Below are 22,738 nucleotides of genomic sequence, written 5' to 3' on the forward strand. Positions count from 1 at the left end.
AGGTCGGGGTCGGGGGATGTCGCAGTGGCTGGTGGTGGCGGCCGGGCCGCTCGCCGTGCTGTGGCGATGCGGCGGTGGCTCACGAAGCGGCAGGACGGCCGGGGCAGGCGTGAGGGCCCTCGGAACCGCCGAGCAGGTGAGCGGGGAGGCGTTGCCCGGCGGTTCCGGGCGGCGGGGGCGGGGGCTGCGCTCGACGTCGCGGTGACGTCATCCAGCTGCGCCGGCCGGCGCGGGGACCGGGTGTGAGAACCGGGGCACCGAAAAGCGGGGGTGCGGCGGCGGCTACCACATCCCTCGGCCAGCGCGGGGGAGCGGGTCGCGGGAACCGGTTGCGGGAACCCGGGCACCGAGAGGCGGAGGCGTGGCGGCGGCGATCACACCCCCGGCCGGCTGGCCTCGGGGCTTCAGCCCATCCCCGCGGCTGAGCAGGCTGACGCTCGCCCGAACCGGTCTCCGTCTGTCCTCGGAGCCCCCGCCCTTTTCTTCGAAAGTTCCCGCTGCCTCCCAGCGCCCTGCCCACTGCCCGCGCGTCCTTATTCCAGTCTCCCAAGAGCCGCGTGGAGCGAATTGCGTTCAGACCTCTCTCCTCTGCGAACCTACCGTGTCATCTCGGGCGCTCGCTCCGACCGCGAGGTGGTTTCCTCCTGGGCTCAGCGGTGGTATGACTTCTGCACTATCTCGCAGGGTTGCTCTCTGTTATGATGACGGACGTGAAAGAGTTTTGTCAAGTCTTATGTGGTTTTTATTCGAGCAACATTCGTCGAGTCCAGTTCTGCCACTCTAATCGTAGCTAACATTTTTTGAGGGTTTCCGTGTTAAGGGCTTTACAGGGACGGTCTCCTTTAAGTCTAATACCCGTCCTGTAGGTAGGAGCTGCTCTAACTCTGTTTTAGAGGAGAGGAAACGTAAGGCCACAGCTGGTCAGCATCTGCGCTTTTAGATACTCCTGTATTGTACGCCTTCCCCTGGGTTAGATACTCTGAAATACACCATATTTTAAGGTTTGTTTTTGTACATCCCAGGGAGCAGTGATCACATTGAATTCTTTTCTGAGGGACTAATGTGGAGCCTCGGATTTTGATCGGAGAAAGTTATCTTGGTTTTAAGACAGTATTGAAAGACGGAGAAGGGTTCCATGGGTTCATTTTTTGTCCTGTCTTCAGGAGTGAACTTTTCTCTCTCATCTCTGTTCATTTTGGAGCTGGTGCACGTCAGTTTCAGGTTGTTTCCGGTAATATCAGTGAAAGCAGAGCCTTTCACCTGTAGCCACGTGGCAGCTCAGTATTGCAGGGGGCTGTGCTAGTTGTTAACCGGGTGGAAGGCAGTCATTGATGGGGTGCAGCGCAGGTGTGTCATGAATTCCATGGACCTCAGTGGTTTTAGTTATGAAGGGAGGAAGTTGGATGATCTTTGTGTTCCTTCCCAGACTGAGCTGTCCTGTTCATCTGTGGAGTCTGCTAGCCAGGGCATGTGACAGGGAATGGGACAGGCAAGGGCTTTGCCCCGTGAGCTGCTCTCCTTTGAGGGCTTGGTGACTTGTAGTCTGAGGGGGGCATGTGAAGGCTGGAGATGAAGTAGCAGACTGCTTTATAGTTAAAAGATGTGCCCATTTAACTATAGTCAGCACTCCTCAAGGGGAAGCTTATGTTCTGGAAGTTTCTATGAGTTATTTTTTCATTCAGTGAGCTTCCTACATTGTTCCTGCCACACAAGACAACAAATGTGTAGGTAGCATGTTAGGCGGTTATATGAGGTATGAAAGAAGAGGAAGCAGAACAAAGGAAGTAGGAAACGAAGAGAAGGGGTGGAGGAGGATAAATGTCACGTTATCTTAGGTGGGGTAATCGACTTCTGAAGGAAGTGAGGATTGAGCTGGAGCTGCCGGCCTATTCACAAGCGCCTGGTGGGGCTGCACCTGTGTGCATCTGAGACACAGACCAGGGTCACCTGATTTGTGATCTTACAAAGAAAGGACAGTGGTGCTTTGCTTGTTAAAGGGAGACTGTGGCGTGCACAGCTTCACGTGTTGGCTTTGCACATCCAAACACCAAGAGTGGATGGTAGACCCCTGTCTTTGAGAGCTGCATCTGACCGAATGTGGTCCCCTAACCAAATCAGAAAAAGACTAAATTATCAATTAAAATAAAGGAATTGGATATTTTCTCAAGTTTTGGGGGCCTGAAGATCATACTTTGTCCTTCTAGGGTTGGAGGCTGCCTGACAGCGAGACTGGACGCCAGAATCCTCGCCACACACCTCCGGCTCCCAGTTGCCTTGCCTCAGGTGGTCACCAGCCCCTCTGAACTTCTGCGTTCCCACCCCGCAGGGGGATGGCAGCACCTGCTTCCTCAGGGTGGGCACTGGGGAGCAGAGGAGGGGACCGAAGCGCCGGGCACCCAACCAGGGCCCAGGACCACCACCTTCTGTGCGCCTTTGCCTAAACTTCCCCTCACAGTGACAGCCTTTGCGACATCAGGTTCTGGTCCCCTTGTGCGCGGTGACCTGCTGCGGTGGGGAGGTGGCGTTCATGGCGCACAGGCTCCAGGAGCCTCAGCACTGGTAACCGCCATGTCTCCTTCCTGAGCTTCCCTGTTTGGAGTTTTCCCTGATTTTAGTACCTTTCTCATAGCTTACCTTACTTTTTAGTGCTCTGTGGCCTTTGATAGGGATGTGTGAATAATTTGGCTTATGAGCAAATTAATAATCATTAGGGAATGAGTTTGCTTTGGGGAATAGCCTGCCTCACCGTGAAAGATGGCACGACTGAAATAACACAAGTGTCGTCACCTGCGGATCCAGTTTCATTGTAACAAGATATTGGGAACAATCCAAATCTTTGGTTAGGTTGGGGTTTTTTTGAATACAGTTAGTACTAGGTTACTGAGTGTGCTTAGAGCTTGTTTTTTAGTATGGTGGCTTTTATTGTGCTCGTTTTTGCTGTAATGGCTTTTGACCTGTGATAGTGAAAAACCGAAATTGTCTCTAGTTCTGTCCTTAATTGATGTTAAGTATTGTTAGCAGCTTACGGTAAAAACTGTTGTTTTCCTCTCTGAGAACTATGGAAAATACAACGTCTAGAAAAACGTTTGCTTTCCTGACAAAAACACTAACCTGTGGCTGATCAAAGATAAATCATAATATTCTTTGGTTTTTAAATTTCATATGATTTTAATGTTAGAATAATGTTTGTTTTTGAGGCTGTAAAAATTTCAGTGACTAAAATTGCCTGAGGCAGGAAGTGATTAGTTTTGTTTTGTTTTTTTTTGACAGCTGTAGCTCTAAAAATTCTTCATGTATCTCTGCTTTGCATTCAGTTTCTTCTTCTCCTGTTTGAATCATATTTTTAATGAGATAAAGCAGATAAAGGCCTCAGGTTTACACCCCAGCCCAAATCCTGGTCCCTTTGAGCCTGTAACTGCCACTGTGAGAAGATGCCCCATCGGATTGCAGAGGAAGCTAATTCTCTTTCCCATTTCAGTGCCTCCAGGGAATCCGCTTTCAGCAGTTGGCTCTGTGGAAGAGACAGACGTCAGTTTCCCAGTGGCTGTGTTCAAAACCACCCAAAGGTACCTGTCTTTCTCCTACCATCGTTGGCAGCATAAGGTCACAGGAACCGAGGCGAGTGTGGCTTCCTTGGTGTCCTGCATCATGGCGAGTGGGGACAGGGTGCATGATGGCTCAGGAGGCCCGGACCTCTCATTTTCTAGCTTCCGTATTCAGTCACGCTTAGCTCTCCCCATTTCTGGGTCACCTGCCGCCACGTCTTTACAGTTTTGATATATCAGTGTAGGTGGTGAAAGAGAAACTCTTCCAGAAGGAAGTTGCTGCTGGGTGAATCTTTGGGGATGCATGGGAACAAACCTTTGTTTCTGCACATCTGAGGGCCAAGCTGAGCCTCACGTTTGGAAAGCAGAACAGAGACCTCATGTAGAGTGCAGTTAGTTTGGGGCACGTGTAGCCCCGAGGGCGGGCGGTGGGCTGTGCTCAGCGCTTCTCGGGAGACCCTGTGTGGAGGCTTGCAGTGCGGAGCGGAGGGCACTTAGGACGCAGAGGCGCACGCTGGTCTCGCCAAGCTGAGGTCAGGAGGAAAACCCGCTTCTCCCGTACTCTTCCTCTCCTGGGTTGACAGTGTGGCTGCTTTTGTGAGTGTGGTGTGCGCACCTCATCATTTTGTCCCAGTGGGTTTGAGAAGTTCTTTAAGAGGAGTAGAAGAAACACAGGCTTAGAAAACCAACAGCTCCAAAAAAAAAAGAAGAACCAAACAAAATGGTAAAGGGGGCATCTGACAAATCAGACTGTCAAAATTTTACGTTTGAGAATTTTTTAATTCTTTAATTAAGTTAACTATTTTTGGCCACCCATGCAGCATGTGGGATCCTAGTTCCCCGACCAGGATTGAACCCATGCCCCCTGCAGCGGAAGCGCAGCGTCCTAACCACTGGACCGCCAGGGAAGTCCCCACTGGAGAATTTTTTTTTTTTTAAATTTTTATTTATTTATTCGTTTATGGCTGTGTTGGGTCTTCGTTTCTGTGCAAGGGCTTTCTCTAGTTGCGGCGAGTGGGGGCCACTCTTAATCGCGGTGCGCGAGCCTCTCACTATCGCGGCTTCTCTTGTTGCGGAGCACAGGGTCCAGACGCGCAGACTCAGTAATTGTGGCTCACGGGCCCAGTTGCTCCGCGGCATGTGGGATTTTCTTGGACCAGGGCTCGAACCCGTGTCCCCTGCATTGGCAGGCGGATTCTCAACAACTGCGCCACCAGGGAAGCCCCCCACTGGAGAATTTTTAAGCGTTCATTGATGTTGAGTTAGTCTGGGGAGGTGAGCAGCAGGGCCCGTGCGCGGGTGGTCCTGGTATTTCCTTCCCTTCACTTGTCTGTGGACGTGGCCTCACTCCCTCCCTTTGTCTTCGGGGCTCAGCACCTCCACAGCTTGTGTGGATCTGAAGCCTCGACAGATCTGTTTGTGAAGTTATAGCGTAGTTTGGTGATGTGGGTGGGTGAAGTGACTATTCAGCGGTGTGTTTCTCCTGGGAAATGTCTCCTGCTCGGGTAGCCAGGAGCAAGAAGTGGAACGAGGCCCATAAAAGCTCGTTGGGAGGAGTGCTTACATGATTCGCTACAAACGTAAGACTTCTTTGAAGACTCGTGTTTTGTCCTTAATGTTTATGCAAATCTTCACTCTATCTTATAATGTGTTTGGCCCTTCCTGGGGTCATTCTGGCCTTCGGGCTTCCATGGCTTTGAGTTGGGGTTGCTGCAGTGGTGCCGTGTACGTCATGGGGCAGCTCGGGCTTTTATCCTGGAACTTGGATGAATGTTGTGCTCAGGCCCTGCATCTGCTGTTGTTGACTGGCTGTGGATGGATTGCCTAGCGGAGAAAGTGATTTTTGTCTCAAGTCTCTGTCTGCCCACCTTTTCTTTCTTTCTTTTTTTTTTTTTAACATCTTTATTGGAGTATAATTGATTTTATTTTATTTTATTTTTTATTATTTATTTATTTATTTATTTATTTATTATAACATCTTTGCCCACCTTTTCTTTACTCAGGGGAATGATTTTTTTTTTTAAATATTTATTTATTTAGCTCTGCTGAGTCTTAGTTGCGGCACGCGGGATCTTCATCGCCGTGTGCGGGATCTTTTTTAGTTGTGGCACTCGGGCTCCTTACTTGCAGCATGCGAGCGCTTAGTTGTGGCATGTGGGATCTAGTTCCCTGACCAGGGATCGAACCTGGGACCCCTGCATTGGGAGCGTGGAGACTTAGCCACTGGACCACCAGGGAAGTCCCAGGGAAATGATTTTTGTTTGAGTTTTGGGTTAGTTTCCTAAGTTCTGATGGAAAAACACATTCCTGTGTGTGTTCTCCACTTTCAGCTCTTTACTTCTGGTTTCCCCATCAAACGATTCTGCAACAGCTCAGCTCAGTTCTGACACTCTACCTGGAGTTGGCATCAGATTCCGCCCACGGGTTAAGGGCTCAGTCCTGAAATCCGCCCCCCAACACCCACTTCAGACGCCAATCACAAATCCAGGTTGTCACCTGCGCTTCTGACCAACTGGTTGTAAGTCAGAGGTTCCCGTGACCCCCTTCTCTGGTCCAGTTAATTTGCCAGAGTGGTTCACGGAACTCAGGAAACTGATTTACTTACTGGACGGCTGGTTTATTATGAAGGACGTTATAAGTGAACAGCCAGACGGAGAGATACACAGGGCGAGGTTGGGAAGGGTCCCGGGGGCAGTGCGGGGTGCACCCCTGTCCAGCGTGTGGACGGGTTCCTGTCCGCCAACGTGGAAGCTCTCTGAACCCGGCCCTTTCGGGTTTTGTGGAGGTTCTGTTGCACGGGCAGTGTTGATTAAATCACTGGTGACGGATGCAAGCTACAGAGGTCGTGGGGCGGGGGAGCTGCAAGTTCCAGCCCTCCAGGCCCCTGGACCCAGCCCCCATCCTTGGGGGCTTCCCAGAAGTCATCTCATTAACGTGAACTCTGATGTGGTGAAAGTGAAAGGGGCTTACTGTGGACAGCAGAAGGTCTTCTTTCTTCTCACTTAAGAAATTATGAGGGTTTGGGGGGCTCCTTCCGGGAAGACCAAATGTATATTTCCCATTAAAAAGCACATATCACACAGGCCAAACAAAGGTAAATATCTGTCAGACGCCACGATAGCAATTATTTGCCTTTGTCTTATGTTCTTTCCCCTTGTCGTTTTTGTGTACGCTAAAATGCTTTCTGGAAATTTTAATTGGAGGTGTAGTTGATTTAGTTACATGGGGAGAGGAGGGTTTTTCCTTGGATGTGCCCAGCTTGCCAGGACCACTCAAGCCTCCTGACCCTTAGATTGCACTAGGAGGTAATGGGGCCTTTAGATCACAGATGGGCATGTCCTGAGTAAGACCCATCCCCCCCAGTACATACTTGGCATCTGACGGAAGGGTGGGGGGCTCCGGGGGTACTTATGGAGCTGGACTGGTGTAATTTCAACTGTTCCTGCTTCACACGTGCACGCTACAGGAGGAGGCTTGGGGACTGGACCAGTCGTCTAGTCTGTGGGCCACAAGTGTTCTGAGGGGAGGGGGTCGTGTCTGAGAGTTGGTGGCATGAGTGCCAGCCTGTCTCATCACTTATTTAAAAGTAACCCCTCCTGGGGAATTCCCTGGCGGTGCAGTGGTTAGGACTCCGCGCTTTCACTGCCAAGGGGCCCGGGTTTGGGGAGGTGAGATCCTGAAAGCCGAGAGGCTCAGCCCCCCTCCAAAAAAAAAACAAAAAAAAACAACTGGTGGTGCTAGGTGACAACTCACACGTGGGTACAGTCACTCATGATTTCAAAGAGTGTGAGAAACTGTTTTCAAATTTCCTTCTTTTCTGGAAACGTGTGGGGTTGGCGTGGGCCCGCAGCCCCCACCACCTGGGCCATGCCCTGGTCCCAGGAGGGCACGGCAAGTTCTCCTGCCACCCTTCCGCAGGGCACACCGCCACGTGTCGGCTCTGCCCCTTGCCGCCCCAGCCGCTTCCCTTCCGCTCCAGGAGGCACCCGCTCTGGGAACGTTGTATGTTGGAAAGCATTTTCCTGTTCTCTGAATCCTTCCCTGGACAGTTAGGTATGATTGTTTTCTGAGGTCAGAGTTTGTGTTTTCCCTTAGGAACTAGTGAACCAAAGGACGCTGGTCCTGGAGCGGGTGGAGAGAAGAGAGGAAGAAAGCGGTATGACCTTGCCTGGTGGAAGCGGTTGCAGAAGGTTTGTGTGTGTCCGAGGACCAGACCCAGATGGGCTGTCACTTTTCTGAGGAAGTAGTCACTGCAGGCTCGGGCTTCGGACAGCTTTTCTGCTTGTGTTGCAAAGATTCTAAGCAGTGGATTTAATTTCTAAAACCGCGGAGATTTCCATCTGAATTTTTAAAGACCCAGAGAAGCGATCGCCTCAGGGATGCTGCCTGCTTCCTGCAGCGCTGCTGTGGTCTCAGCCGCGGGCAGTGGGTGGGTTTGGCCTTGCACGTGGAGGCCGCAGGGAGCGGGGTCAGGAGGGAGGGTCTGGGCGACCTCTCCCGCGTCTGTGAAAGGAAATGGCCATTTTCATGTAAGAACCACCCTCATTTAACTGTAACATGTGTCTGTGTTCTATTTTTCCACAGGGAGAGGTCCCCTGGGATGACAAGGATTTCCGCAGTCTGGCTGTTCTGGGGTCAGGTGTTGCTGTGGGATTTCTCTACTTCTGTTTCCGAGATCCTGGGAAGGAAATCACCTGGAAGCACTTCGTGCAGTATTACCTGGCGAGAGGTCTGGTGAGGGACTCACACACTGCCTGCCCGGGGAGAAGGTGGCCGGTCAGCCTCGGGGTGCAGACGCATGCGGCTTTCCTTTCGCCAGTGACTGCGCCGCCGCACGCCCACGCCCGTGCTCGCCGGGCGGACGTCTCTTTAACATCACGGCCTGACTCATCTTGCGTTAGCTTTGGCTTCTGAGACTTGGTTCTGTTTGTTTATCTTTGCACTTCATTCTCGAATCTGATTGAGAGCTTTCCTCCTCTTAGGGCGCCCCTGCCCCGCTGGCTCGCACCAGCAGAGTCCCCCCAGCTTGTCCTGCGGGGTGCTCAGGCTGGAGTGTAGACGTCCCCAAGCACGGAGGCCTTGCTTCCCCGTTGCCCTAAACAGCGCACGGTTAAGGTCGGGCTTTCCCCCTGTGTGGTGAGGTCCATCAGGAGCTCTTGTTTTCCACCAGGTCTGCGGCTGGGGCCTGTGTTGGCCTCTGTCCTCAGAGAGGCCGGTGGCGATGCTGCCTGTGTAGTGGGGGAAGGCTGCTGCGGCCCCTCTCGGCCGAGGACCTGCCCCTGTAGGTGTGGCGCGGGCGGGGTGAGGGTGCGATGAGACCAGCGTCCTGGGCCTGCGTTCGGGGCAGGTTCCAGACTTTCCTCGAGGTCCGACGTGGCTTACGGAGACACGGTTGTTCCAAAACGGCCTGGAACACGTAAGGGCGACGTTTTCCCTCCCCAGCCCACCTGACGCAGCCCTGCGCTCAGCTCCTGCAGCGCCTGGTGGGGCCCGACTCTCGCCTGGCTCAGTTAGACGAGGACCAGATCCCGCTCACTTGGGGGAACTTTCACGTCAGCTGGGAGAGTCCAGCACGTGAACATGAGGGCTGCATCCTCTCCCAACCCCACCTGAGTTGTCTGAGGAGATCCCCTGATAATACCTTCAGGTGTCACAGAAACAAGTCATCTTAGGCACAGAGATCCCTGGCCTGGAACAGATGTTCTTTTGTGAAGGGGTTGTTTGGGAACAAAAAACTACAATATTCCAAAACCTTGGTAGCAGTCTTCGGTTTTTGGGGGGATTTTTTTTTTTTTTAAATAAATGTATGTACATTTTGTTTCTTTTTTTAATAGATATATATATATTTATTTATTTGGTTGCGCCGGGTTTTAGTTGTGGCACATGGGCTCCTTAATTGCAGCACATGGGCTCTTTAGTTGTGGCATGTGAACTCTTAGTTGCGGCATGTATGTGGGATCTAGTTCCCTGACCAGGGATCGAACTCGGGCCCCCTGCACTGGGAGCGCAGAGTCTTAACCACTGGACCACCAGGGAAGTCCCAGTTATCTTCATTTTAAAACAGCATTGTTTTTTTTCCTGATTACAAATGTAATACATGCTTGCTGCAAAAAAATTTGGGGAAATAAATAAAAGTATAAAGAAAGAAATCGCCGTCTGCTAACCCAGGCTGGCCTTTTTTTGTGATCCTCCTTGCCGGTCTGAAAGCGGAGCTGCTCACTCTTCTACACCCTCTGTCTGACTGTCCCGTTGCACACTCCGGTAGCGGTGCACTGCGCTGGGGGAAGCGTGACGGGTCAGCTGGGCAGGGGTCCCGCGGGGCAGGGAGGACGCGCCCTGCCTTCGCCTCCATGAACCTGAGAGCTGGCGGGGCCCGGCTGGCTGGGGCTCCGCGTGTTGGCGGAGAAGCCAGGGCGGGCAGTCACCTGGAGTCCTGTCTGCCGTGGTTCCAGCTGTGTTACAGGCGTGTGCAGGAGTCGGGTGGTGGTGAGGTTCCACACTCGGGGTCGTGTCCTCGCCGTGCAGTCCTGAGTCTTCCCGCTGTTTCCAGGAGGAGCTGTGTTGTTTCCAGTGGTTGTGGTGGTGTGGGCAGCAGGCCGTGTCTGAAGCTCCCCAGAGGGTGCGTGCCTTCGGGGCAGCGGGCTGTTCAGGCGACAGCAGCTAGCAGGCCTTGGGGCTGCACTTTCATTCTCATCGGCACCGTTTTCTCGTGGTGCCTGCTGTCCGACCGGGGATTGAACCTGGAAAGCCCAGAATCCTAACCACTAGGCCACCAGGGAACCTCCCTCCTCTGGGAGTTTTAAGCCAGATTGGAGGCTTAATGCTCAGATGTGCCACATCTTAATCCCTCTTCTTGCATTGGTTCCTGTTTATTAAAATAATCCCAGGCTAAAACTGTCCATGTTAGTAGGAAACAAAACCAAGACCTGTCCTGCGGAGTGTGAGCTGCCGTCGGACAGAGGCGCAGCCCGTGTGTGTGAGGCTCGTCCGAGGAAGAGGCCCAGCGTTGCTGCACCGTGTCCTGCCTGGGACCCCAGCTGTTCTGACTTGTCGTCTCTTTTCTAGGTGGACCGGCTGGAAGTCGTGAACAGACAGTTTGTGCGTGTTATTCCTGCCCCTGCGACGTCTGAGGTGAGGGCTGGGCTCAAGGCCGGTGTCCCAGACGTAGGTTTTGGTTTTGGTTTTAGCATAAGGTGTAGTTTTCTGGGAATTCCCTCGTGGTCCAGTGGTTAGGACTCCGAACTCTCATTGCCAAGGGCGCAGGTTCAGTCCCTGGTCAGGGAACTAAGATCCCGCAAGCCTCGCGGCCAAAAAAAAAAAAAAAAAAAAAAAAATGTAGTTTTCTGTTTTTTTAGAGAAATGCCTTCCCTGGTTTCACTTTCCAGCACCCACCTGTGCTCGTTTGTTTTGGTGACACGACAGGAACAGTCTTCCGAGTAGCACAGGACCCTCATAAAGCTGTAACTGTGCTTCAGTTTTGCCAAGTAACACGTGACAGCTGCCAGCTGAGATCTGGAAGGGGGAAGAATAAAATGACAGAGGAAGGCGATGTCAGCTGTCGATGGGCATTTATACTTCGACCTCAAACCTAAGCCTGTGGTTTGGGGCCAGGACAGGTGGCCTGTCAGAGCTGCTCGGGGCTTTGCTGGGAGAGGCTCTGGGGAGGGGCAGCGGCTGTGGGGGGCACCCCCTACAGCGCCTGGCGCCTTGGTCTCGACAGAAGTTCGTGTGGTTCAACATCGGCAGCGTGGACACCTTCGAGCGCAAGCTGGAGACCGCCCACTGGGAGCTGGGCATCGAGCTCCCGGAGTAGACGGCCGTGGTCTACACCACCGAGAGCGACGGGTGAGTGGGCGCAGCTGGGCCCGGGACTGGCCACGCAGCGCTTCCTGCTGAACCCGCTTAGGCGTGTTACAGGCGTTCTCCGACAGTCACAGTGTCTGAGGTGGAAGATAAATTTGTTAGCTCTGTTTTTATTGAGGAAAGAATTGATCGGGGAAATGTTTAGCTAGGCAGCCTGAGGACTGTGTGCAGTGGGCCGGGAAGGGCTCAGCTGCGGGGAGGCCGTGCTGGGTCTGGAGGGGTTCTGAGGGAGGGGCCGCAGCTGCCTTGCCCGCCCCACAGGTGAAATCGGGCAGGTAGATGTGCGTGGATGGGGGAAGCTGCATATACAGGTTGGCACGTTAAAAAACAAACTGTTCCCTTTTGTGTAGCAAAACCAAGTTCTGGAGCCGTCCACTGTTCATGGCCTGGAGGCAGTGTTTCTGGCCTGTCTCTCAAGGGAATGTGACAGATGGTTTTCTTGGACTTTCTAGGTCTTTCTTGCGAAGCCTGGTGCCCACCTTTCTCCTGATCGGAATCCTCCTCTATGTCGCGAGGAGGGGCCCGATGGGGGCTGGGCGTGGCAGGCGAGGAGGGGGCCTCTTCACCGTTGGCGAGACCACAGCCAAGATCATGAAGAACAACATCGGCGTGCGCTTTGCAGACGTGGTTGGTTGCGAAGAAGCCAAGTTGGAGATCATGGAGTTCGTGAATTTCCTGAAGAATCCCAAGCAGTATCAGGACCTCGGGGCCAAAATTCCAAAGGTACTGATGTGAGAAAGCATGGTGATGGTCTGAGCTTCGCCCTGGTTCACTGTGGACAGAGCTGGGACGGTGTAGCTTTTGGTAATGCTTCTGTGTATTATTAGATCACAGTGGGGAGTGGAAATCTCATTTGCGGAGTAGAAGAGTGAAAATCCTCTTATCTGATTAGCTGTTTTAAACTATAAAACTGGAATCATAGGGACAGTGCACGCCCACCTGGAGTGTGTTTATTTCACCTTCAAGCACAAACATACGTCTTTGTTGGTGTGGTGTCTCGTTTAGAGCACAGGCCTTCCTTTGAGTTTGGCCCCAGTGATCAAATTCTCTGTTAAATATCCTGCACAAAGCACTTAACGTCTATAGTTTTGTTTCTTTAAAATGAACTGAGAATGTAGAAGCAATCTGAGTGCAGAATCCTGTATTTTTGACTGTTTCCTTACTCTTTCAGTTTTCTATCCATTCAATTTGACAGCATTTTTCTTTAACAGTTTGCCTTTATTACTTTATTAGCTAAAGCCTTCAACTTTGTTTTTGAAGAAACAACTTTCTTTACCATTACTTATTATCAAAGTATATAATAAAAACAAGTACGTGGAATTCCCTGGCGGTCTAGTGGTTAGGACTTGGGGCTTTCCTTGCCGTGGCCCGGGTTCAATCCCTGGTTGGGAAACTAAGATTCTGCAAGCTGCATAGCATGGCCAAAAAAAAAAAGAAAAAACCATCAAGTACAACTCTCGTAAATGGGTCTGGGATCAGATGCAGCTGCCTCTCGGGAAGCCCACGACCCAGTAGTGGGGCAGGTGGGCGGTGTGGGCGCAGGTTGGGGTGCCGTGCAGAGGAAGTGGAGCTACGGTGATTCTGGCCGCTCCGTCTACCTGCGGGTGCCTCTGGGTGTCGACCTTCTGAGGGCCCGGCCGAAGCTGTGAGTCCTTTTCCCAGAAAGGTTTGCGTCTCACGTAGAACAGATTCACAGGTCCCTCGCGGCATCCCTGGGCCCTGGACCAGGCTACGAGCTCTCGGGTGGATAGTGCTCACTGCGCTGACCTTCCTGGTGGCCCCGTGCTTCCCCCAGAGTGCCCTAAACAACAGGAGAGCGTGACTGACCTCTGGGGCTTTGTGGGCAGGAGGTTTGTGCTTCTGTTTGACCACCTGGTGAGAGCTGGCTGGAAAGCCGGCTGTGGGGGGCACAGAAGGCGCCCTGGGTCCCAAGGCCCCTGCCTTGAGGAGACCCTCTGTGAATCCACATCCACATTCACGGGGACGTGGGGCCCTGACGCCTTGTGGTTTTGAGTTTTGTGGCTCCCTCCTCCCTCCCTTTATGTATTTTGTTTTTGTCCTTAAAGACTTAAAAAAACAACCTTAGAGTCTTCTTTGAAATAAGTAGGTATTAACCCACACCCTCGACTAGAAATGGCGGCATATGAGCCCCGTTTAAATCTCTCCTCGATTTTCAGGCATAAAGGTGACCCCGAAAGGAACACCGAGGTGTGTTTCTGGGGCGTGAATTGTGAATTTAAACCTTAAGTCAGCGTAGAAACAGGCAGGTTGTCGATCAGGAAGCACAGGTGCCAGTGGCCACACCCAGGTGCCGCCTTCACGGCTGCCGGTGGACCCGCTGGACAGAGTCACGTGACCAGGTCTGGGGCGTGGGCTCTTGTTCGTCCTGGTGTGAGTTGGTGTGTTTTCATAGGGCAGTTTGGCAAAGGCCATTAAACGTCAGACCGCGAGATCCAGCGAGCCCTGCCCTGGGAGCGTTGCCTGAAGAAATAACCTGCTCGGCTGGACTGGGGGTGTGGGGGGCTTTCCCGTGTCTGCAGCGTTTGAACATTTCGTGGTGAACGTGCGTTCATTTTACAAGCAGAAAGTATCACACTGAAAGCAATCCTCAGCCGACCTGCGTGGAGCAGGCCTAGAAAACGCCTGTTCAGTAGAACGTGACTTTCTCCTCGGCTCCATCTGTGCCCTTTCAGAACCAGCCATTGTCTTTCTGTTTCAGGGAGCCATGCTCACTGGTCCGCCTGGTACCGGCGAAACGATTCTCGCCAAGGCGACTGCAGGGGAGGCCAGTGTGCCCTTCATCACCGTGAATGGGTCCGAGTTCCTGGAAATGTTTGTCGGTGTCGGTCCAGCTCGGGTAGGGGGATGCGCCCTTGCCCTTGCCCTTGCCCTGGGCTTCGTGTGGGGCCCTGGCAACAGGCGCAGAGCACAGATGGGCAGGGGGACCCGGGCGGGCAGGCAGAGCAGCTGAGACGGGAGTCGAGTTCCAGAGGCGAGGGCTCAGCTTGGTGAGCTCTTTAGTCCTGTGATGGTACCAGTGACAAAGCAGACCCTGCGTGGACTCCTGTTTCAGGTTCGTGACATGTTTGCAATGGCCCGAAAAAATGCTCCCTGTATCTTGTTCATTGACGAGATGGACGCGATCGGCCGTGGGCACCTTGGGGGCCAGAGCGAGCAGGAGAACACCCTGAAGCAGTTGCCCGTGGAGACGGACGGGGCGGCCGCACGACCGTACCCCAGGCCCTCGTCTGTGCCGGACCTCCCCGGGCGGGAGCCCCTGCTTGCTCTGTTTTCAGGAAGGCTGTGCTCGGCACACACGGTGGAGGGAGCTGCCCTCAGAGCTCAGCGCAGGACGGGGCTGACGCCCAGGCTCCTTCCACGCTGGCCTCTGACTCGGGCCGCCTCCTGCCCAGAACCCCTCTCCGCTCTCCCCCTGGGGACCATTGCTTGGGGAGGTCCCAGCTCAGGCGTGACAGCCCGGCAGCCCTGCCGAAGCTTCGCGGGAAGCGTCTAGGCGTTCTTACTAGTTTCCAAATTTGGAGAAGCTTTTGTTCGACCTTTGGCAGGTCTTGTCCTCGCTTTGGCTTTGGAGCTGTGCTGGGGTCCCCGACACGACCCCGGGTTTGGTGACTCGCCGGGAGGACTCCGTGTTTAGTTGGATTCAGGAGCACGGTTGAGTGCAGTGGCAGCACACAGCGGAATCACAGGGAGCCTGGCGGCTAGGGAAGCCGGCCGCAGCCTCTGGAGCCCTGGACTGGCAGTATGCAGCTGCTTGCCTGGCAGCGGGCTGGGCGACGCTCGGGAATGGGGTTTCCGCTGGGGGCTGGTCACGTGGCAGCCCCTGCCCCGCACGCGCCACGATCCCAGCCTCCCAGGAGGAAGGCAGGTGCTTCGCAGAAACCACACGTCTGCACGCACAGCTGAGGCGCAGCGAGCCCCTCTCATCAGGGGGCGGTCCTGAATCCCGGGTCCCAGAGGCGGCCGAGGGTCCCCGCGAGCAGGCCTTTCTGTGGGTGAGGGCTGGGTGAGCTGGGGCCCTCGCCGCCCCGCCTGCCTTCCGGTCTGGCTCCCTGAGCCCAGCAAGCCGTCCAGGGCCTGGGTGGAGGGAGGTCTCCACAGCGGCCCAGGGCCCCGATGGTGGCGGCTCTGCCCGGCCCCTGCAGCTCGCCGCGTGGTGTCAGAGGCTGGCCGTAATAGACCAGTAATGAATTAGGATGGGCGTCCGTGGCCTGAGGAAGGTCTGCACGTGCGCCTCAGTCAGAGCAGTGGGGGCCGCGGGGACCAGAGCCGCTGGTTGCTTCCTGAGACGGGTCAGAGCTAGCTCTGGGCGTGAGTGTCCGCCCCACTCGGGGTGGCCTGTGCAGTGGGCTGCGAGCCAGCAGGAGAAGCAGGCCCAGCCTCGGGCTTCCGGGGTGGGCGGCAGGGGTCCTAGGAAGATGGGGGCCAGCTGCGCAGGGGAGGAGCCCTGGGAAGCGGAGAGACTCCTGCTGCCTGGGCCTGCTCCTTGGCCTCACCTGCTTCTCTCCTGTCCAGGGTTCAGCTCTACCGCGAACGTCATGGTGCTGGCCGGCACCAGCCGCCCCGACATCCTCGACCCAGCCCTGACGCGGCCTGGCCGGTTCGGCCGTCAGGTTTACATCGGTGCGCGTGCTGGTCGCCTGGCTGCTGAGACGTGGCTCTCCCCTCCTTAGGGTTGAAAGTTTGGTTAGATCTTTAGCTGTGTATTTGGAGGAGATTTTGATCGGGGTCCTAAAGCCGTGAATACAGTGTTGTGAAACGGTGGAGGTGCGTGGGTGCCCCTCACTTTGGGAAGAACAGGTGTGCTTGGGGCTGGGAGAAGGTCACTGCAGTCCATGCAGGTGGGAGCGAGGTGACAGACTTGGATCCTTCAGCTTTTATTTTTTGTGCGCCGTTACAAACATTCAGAGGGCGGTTAGCGAGAGAAGCATTCACCCTGGCCCTTTCCACTGGTGAGGAGATCCTGGGAATCTAGGACGTGAGTCCTGCGCGGACCCCATGCTACCAGGGCAGCCAGACTTTTGCTTGTGGTTGGGTCCCTGTCCTGGGATGGATTTGCGTGGACCAGAGGCTCCACGGTCAGGAAGTTCTTTGATGTGTTGAAGAGCTGAACGTACGTGACCTGTGGGTCGTTTCTGCCACGGGGAGCTCCCTGGCCCGGGTCGGACAGCCGAGTGTGCAGCACAGACACGCAGGGGAGGGCCCTTGCAGTGAAGTGGCTGCAGGTGACCCCACCCTGGCCCTCAGTGCCTCCCTCTCTGTTAGCCCCCCCTGACATCAAAGGCAGGTCGTCCATCTTCAGGGTCCACCTGCGTCCACTCAAGTTGGACGAGAGCCTCAGCGAGGACGCCCTGGCGAGGAGGCTTGCGGCCCTCACTCCAGGCTTCACAGGGGAGTGTGGCCAGGTGGGCCGTGCGGGTCTGGACGTGTCGTCGGTGGGTGGTGTCTCGTTGTGCCATTGGTCCTGGCATGTGCTACCCTTGTCTTTGGAACTTCTGAGTCTGATGGATATATCGGAGGCCTCAGAGGTGATTAGCCCCAAGGCTGGCTTGTGCCTGTTTGAACTCCTCCCACCCTGGGAACATAGTGCAGTGACGCCTCGTCCCCTTGGCATGCTGCCCATCGAAGAGGTCATGGTTCAGCACTTCCCAAATTGGATGACAGACCTGAGTCTACACGTCCAAGAAGTTGAATAAACTGCAAGTAGGGATAAACCCAGAGACGTCCATACTGAGATACAGTGTAATCCACGTTGGTCAGAGATAACGAGAGACTGTTGAAGCCAACCAGACAGAAGGGACACCTAGTGGGGATGGGTCTTCAGTAAGGTTAACAACCGATTCTCCTTGGAGACCATGAGGCCAGAAGGCAGTGGATCTGGCAAAACTGTTCTTCAATAGGGAAGGAGAAATAAAGGCATTCCTAGATTGTTTTTTAAAGTTGAGGGAACGTATTATATTTAAACCTGCCCTCCAGGAACTGCTGGAGTCCTTTGGGCTGAGACGAAAGGGCACCGGCCAGTGACTCGGAGCTGCGCGGGCAGGTGGCCCTGGAAAGGCGGCTGCATAGGTGAACGTAAAGGCCAGCATCCTGCGTGTTTTTGGTTTGCAGCTCCTCTGTTTTCCCTCTATGATTTAAAGGGCAGGTGCTTAAACCCATAAAGACATGCCTGTGTTAATGGGCACATAAAGTAAAAAGATGTAACCTGTGAAGGTGGGAGGGGCTGTGTAGGAGCAGAACCTTTGTACATTGTTAAAGCTAGAAAGGGAAAAACTGATTCTAACCTTCCTGGGGAGCTGCCAGGGGACTGAAGAGCCAGCACCGTCTGTGCAGAGCAGAGCTGGAAGACACACTTCCCTAATGCAGAACTTACTACAGAGCTCCAGTGAACAGAACGGGGCTGCTGGCACAAGGGTGGCCGTAGACCAATAGAGTAGAACTGAGAGCCCAGATATGTGCTTGTACATCTCGGTCAGTTGTTTTTTTAAATTTATTTTATTTATTTATTGTTGGCTGCATTAGGTCTTCGTTGCGCACGGGCTTTCTCTAGTTGCGGCGAGCGGGGGCTTCTCTTCGTTGCAGAGTGTGGGCTTCTCATCGTGGTGGCTTCTCTTGTTGTGGAGCACGGGCTCTAGGTGCACAGGCTTCAGTAGTTGTGACTCGCGGGCTCTAGAACGCAGGCGCGGTAGTTGTGGCGCATGGGCTTAGTTGCTCCGCAGCATGTGGGATCTTCCCGGACCAGGGCTCGAACCCGTGTCCCCTGTATTGGCAGGTGGATTCTTAACCACTGTGCCACCAGGGAAGTCCTTGGTCAGTTGTTTTTGTCAAGGGTGTGAAGACCATTTGATGGGGAAAGAACAGTTTGTTCAATCAAATGCGCTGGGACAACGGTGTCCACAAGCAAAACGACGAAACTAGACCTTAGACGACATGCAGCGGTCAACTCAAAATGGATGAGACTTAAACTGTGGAGATAGAACTATAAAGGTCTTAAAAGAAAATCTTTGTGACCTTGGATTTGGCAATGGTTTCTTAAAGCACAAGCAACAAGTGAGAAAACAAATTAGACTTCTTCAACATTAAAATCTTTTGTGTGTCAAGGGACATTACTGAGGTGGTGAGAAGACAGCCCACAGAATAGAAGAAACTATTTGGAGATTATGCATCTGGTAGGGGTTTATAATCCAAAATATTTAAAGAACCCAATTTAAAAATGGGAAAAGGATTTGAACAGACGTTTTTCCGAGGAAGGTATACAGATGGCCAGAAAGCACATAAAAAGGTGCTCAGTGATGTTAGTCATTAGGAAAATGCATATCAAAACCACAGTGTGACAGCACCTCACGCCCACCAGGATGGCCGTAAAAGGCAGATGGATGAGTTGCCAGGGGTGTAGGGAGACGGCCGTGCTCGCGTGGTGCTGGTGGGGATGTAAGATAGTGTGGCCACGGGGATCCGCCTGGCAGTTCTTCAAGAAGTGAAGTACAGTTACCGTATTGACCCCAGTTCCACTCCTTGGTATCTAAGAGAATTGAAAACATTTGTTCACACAAAGGCTTTACAGAGATGTTCACAGCAGCATAATTCATAATAGCCAAGAGGCACAGACCACCCCAGTGTCCAGCGGTGCGTGACTGGACAGATGTGTATAGAGTGGGCACAGACCACCCCAGTGTCCAGCGGTGCGTGACTGGACAGATGTGTATAGAGTGGGCACAGACCACCCCAGTGTCCAGCGGTGCGTGACTGGACAGATGTGTATAGAGTGGGCACAGACCACCCCAGTGTCCAGCGGTGCGTGACTGGACAGATGTGTATAGAGTGGGCACAGACCACCCCAGTGTCCAGCGGTGCGTGACTGGACAGATGTGTATAGAGTGGGCACAGACCACCCCAGTGTCCAGCGGTGCGTGACTGGACAGATGTGTATAGAGTGGGCACAGACCACCCCAGTGTCCAGCGGTGCGTGACTGGACAGATGTGTATAGAGTGGGCACAGACCACCCCAGTGTCCAGCGGTGCGTGACTGGACAGATGTGTATAGAGTGGGCACAGACCACCCCAGTGTCCAGCGGTGCGTGACTGGACAGGTGTGTATAGAGTGGGCACAGACCACCCCAGTGTCCAGCGGTGCGTGACTGGACAGATGTGTATAGAGTGGGTACAGAGGGCCGGCTGTACTGGCCATGTTATAGCAGGGACTTGCGCGTCCATGGAGTTTGCCGTCTCCTGTGAAGGCCTCGGGGCGGCTGTGCACGTGATGGAACCTCACTCATCTGTGGAAGGGAATGAAATACCAGTACGTGCTACGGTAGCGGATGGATGTGAAAACACTGCGTCGCGTGAAAGGAGCACACACAAAAGACCGCCTATTGTGTGATTCCATTTATGTGAAACGTCCAGAACAGGGAAATCCATAGAGACAGAAAGTAGGTTAGTTGGCTGGGCATGGGTACAGGAATTAGCCACATACATCACATCCGTGATGGAAATGTCTGAAATGAGATCAGGGCAATGGTTGCACATCTTGATAAATTTACTAAAAGTCTTTGAAATGTACACTTAAAACGGGTAGATTTTATGTTAAATAAATCATACCTCAGTAAATTGTTGAACCAAAATACTGGCTGAAAGCAACAGTGACTGACAGAGCAGGTCCCATTTCCTTCAAGTCCCTGACTTAGTTTAGCTCTGGTCCCTCTGCTGGAGATTTTCCTCTAAGAATCCGCTCTGGGGCACTGATGGGACTGTTTCTCCTTTTCCGGGTCAGGTGCTGATATTTCTAACGTTTGCAACGAAGCGGCCCTGATCGCCGCCCGCCACCTGAGTCCTTTTGTCCGGGAGAAGCACTTGGAGCAGGCCGTTGAGAGGGTCATCGGAGGTGAGCCGGGCAGTGTTGAGGGGCGGTTTCCAGCTCTGACCCACAGCAGGCCCACCCTGGGGCCCCAGCTTCACTTCAGTGAGCTGCAGCCGTGGACAGTTCTCCAGACCAAAATCTGGGACTTGGGATCTGCCAGCAGCTTTCGTGCTCTTACTAGAGCAACATTTAGAACTTCAAAGAGATGTAACCTCCAGGGCGCTGCGTCAGACCCAGGTTCGGGTGCTGCCCGTGGCCGAGAGGCAGGTTGTTCGCGTGCTTCCTTGGGAAGCTTCAGCGTGGGGTAGAGGTCTCCCGAGTGCCCTCCCGGGGACGGAGGTCAGGGAGGTAGGTGTCCGTGTGGCCAGCAGCCGTCCTTCCTGATCCCGCCCCACGGCTGTGAGAACCAGCCCGTCTCCAGACAGCAGGTTGGCAGGGCTGCTTTGTCTTTGCTTGACGTTTTGTTGAAGTGTGGCGTGCACAGACAAGTGTCAGCAGGTTGGCAGGGCTGCTTTGTCTTTGCTTGACGTTTTGTTGAAGTGTGGCGTGCACAGACAAGTGTCAGCAGGTTGGCAGGGCTGCTTTGTCTTTGCTTGACGTTTTGTTGAAGTGTGGCGTGCACAGACAAGTGTCAGCAGGTTGGCAGGGCTGCTTTGTCTTTGCTTCAGGTTTTGTTGAAGTGTGGCGTGCACAGACAAGCGTCAGTAACCCAAGGCAGTCGCCACAGCTGCTCGACACTGTCCTGGTGGCGCTGCTGAGCTGACCAGCCCTGAAGCTGAGCTCACGCGAGTCGTGGTGCCTTCTCTGTGCCCTGTTCCCTGCCTGTGACTGGGTGTAGGCGGCGTAGAGAATGCTCCTGGCCTCCCTGCGTCCGGCCTCTCTGCCAGTCAAGCCACGGAGAGTAGCTAAGCCCCTTGGCTACAAACGGGCCCCCAAAGGCACCTGCCACTTGCATGGTGGGGCGGGGCTTCGGCAGGGCAGAAGGCAGTGTAGCGTCTGGCATGGAGGGACAGGCGCCCAGCAGGCCTGAGCGGTGTGCGTGGAGCGGACAGGCTGCGGGTCTGTCCTGGGCGGACGGAGGCCCTGACCAGCCCCCAACACGCCCGCAGTGCAGAATGGGGCCTTGGCGCCCACCTCTCAGCTGTCTGTTTGTCCTCTGCCTCTTGCCATGAGCTTGACTTGTAGGTCCCGAGAAGAAGACGCGGGTCCTGCAGCCCAGTGAGAAGATGACGGTGGCCTACCATGAGGCCGGCCACGCGGTGGTGGGCTGGTTCCTGGAGCACGCAGACCCCCTGCTCAAGGTTGGCCCATCCCCTCGCGCGTCTGCCGTGTGGTTCAGGGCCCACTTCCCTCCCGGGGGTGCTGTGTGGGCACGGTGCCTTCCGGGCGGCGGCCCTCTTCACTCTTTGAGGATGTAATGGTCTAGAATTTGCTACAAGACTCCTTGAGGGGTGGGTGGGCAGGGGGGGGTGCTGCTGGTTCCAGGAGAGGTCTGGGTGCTGGCCACTTGACACCTGGAATTTCCATGTTAAACTCACCTCGCCCTAAACTTTCCCCTGATGGCACGGCCCCTCCACAGCTTCCTGGGACGGTGGGACAGAGGGGCTTTCTGTGTTCATCCTTGGGGTGACCTGTCAGCGCTGGGGCCCAGGGTTTCCTCTCCTCCTCCGGGATGCCCGGGGACCCTGGGGGTGACAGGGCGCGCCTGCCGTATCTGGCAGGCGTCCATCATCCCCCGGGGCAAGGGGCTCGGCTACGCCCAGTGCCTGCCCAGGGAGCAGTGCCTGTACACACGGGAGCAGCTCTCGGACCGCATGTGCGCCGTGCTGGGTGGCCGGGTGGCCGAGCAGCTGTTCTTCGGGCAGATCACCACGGGGGCCCAGGACGACCTGAGGAAGGTCACCCAGAGTGCCTACGCCCAGGTAAGGCGGTGGCCGCGGGGGCTGGGAAGGGGGCTCAGGGCACCGTCCGCCAGGCTCACGCCCGCCCCTCTCCTGCCCCAGATTGTGCAGTTCGGGATGAGCAAGAAGCTGGGCCAGGTGTCCTTCGACCTCCCCCGGCCCGGCAAGGTGCTGGCAGAGAAGCCGTACAGCGAGGCCATGGCCCAGCTCATCGACCGGGAGGCTCGGCGGCTGGTCAGCTCCGCGCACGCGTGCACCCCGGACCTGCTGACGTGCTGCGGGGAGCAGGTGGATGAGGCGGGTGGGGCCGGCCCGTCCCCAGGGTCGGGGCGGGGGCTCTGCGGGGCGCCGGGCGGACGGCCTGGCGTGGCCTGGCGTGCAGCTGGGCAGGCGGCTGCTGGGGAAGGAGGTGCTGGAGCGGGCCGACACGGTGGAGCTGCTTGGGCCCTGACCCTTCGCGGAGAAGACCACCTGCGAGGAGCTCGTGGAGGGCACGGGTGGCCTGGAGGAGGACACGTCCCTTCCCGAGGGGCTGACGGGCGGGCGGCACGGAG

General features: G+C 54.9%; 2 protein-coding genes across 2 annotated transcripts in view; both read left to right on the plus strand.

Moving 5' to 3' along the window:
* LOC309648690 (mitochondrial inner membrane m-AAA protease component AFG3L1-like) lies at positions 1 to 16,323 on the plus strand. Its single transcript, XM_082437621.1, is given in 10 exon segments — positions 1 to 136; positions 3,479 to 3,566; positions 7,641 to 7,735; positions 8,130 to 8,279; positions 10,611 to 10,676; positions 11,266 to 11,355; positions 11,359 to 11,390; positions 11,861 to 12,131; positions 14,128 to 14,265; positions 14,482 to 16,323. Coding segments are annotated over 10 exon segments (1,491 nt in total). The 5' UTR covers positions 1 to 16; the 3' UTR covers positions 14,923 to 16,323.
* Positions 15,623 to 22,738, plus strand: part of LOC309648688 (uncharacterized protein) — a gene marked incomplete at its 5' end in the record, with an annotated part of 21,090 nt that continues 13,974 nt past the window's right edge. Inside the window, 6 exons of the mRNA XM_082437609.1 lie at positions 15,623 to 16,049; positions 16,692 to 16,814; positions 20,194 to 20,307; positions 21,469 to 21,584; positions 22,005 to 22,205; positions 22,287 to 22,472. Coding sequence (XP_082293735.1) covers positions 15,623 to 16,049; positions 16,692 to 16,814; positions 20,194 to 20,307; positions 21,469 to 21,584; positions 22,005 to 22,205; positions 22,287 to 22,472 — 1,167 coding nt within the window. The remainder of the gene's footprint in view (positions 16,050 to 16,691; positions 16,815 to 20,193; positions 20,308 to 21,468; positions 21,585 to 22,004; positions 22,206 to 22,286; positions 22,473 to 22,738) is intronic.

This window comes from Balaenoptera physalus, assembly GCF_965194825.1.
Source record: "Balaenoptera physalus genome assembly, chromosome: 19".
Taxonomy (NCBI): domain Eukaryota; kingdom Metazoa; phylum Chordata; class Mammalia; order Artiodactyla; family Balaenopteridae; genus Balaenoptera; species Balaenoptera physalus.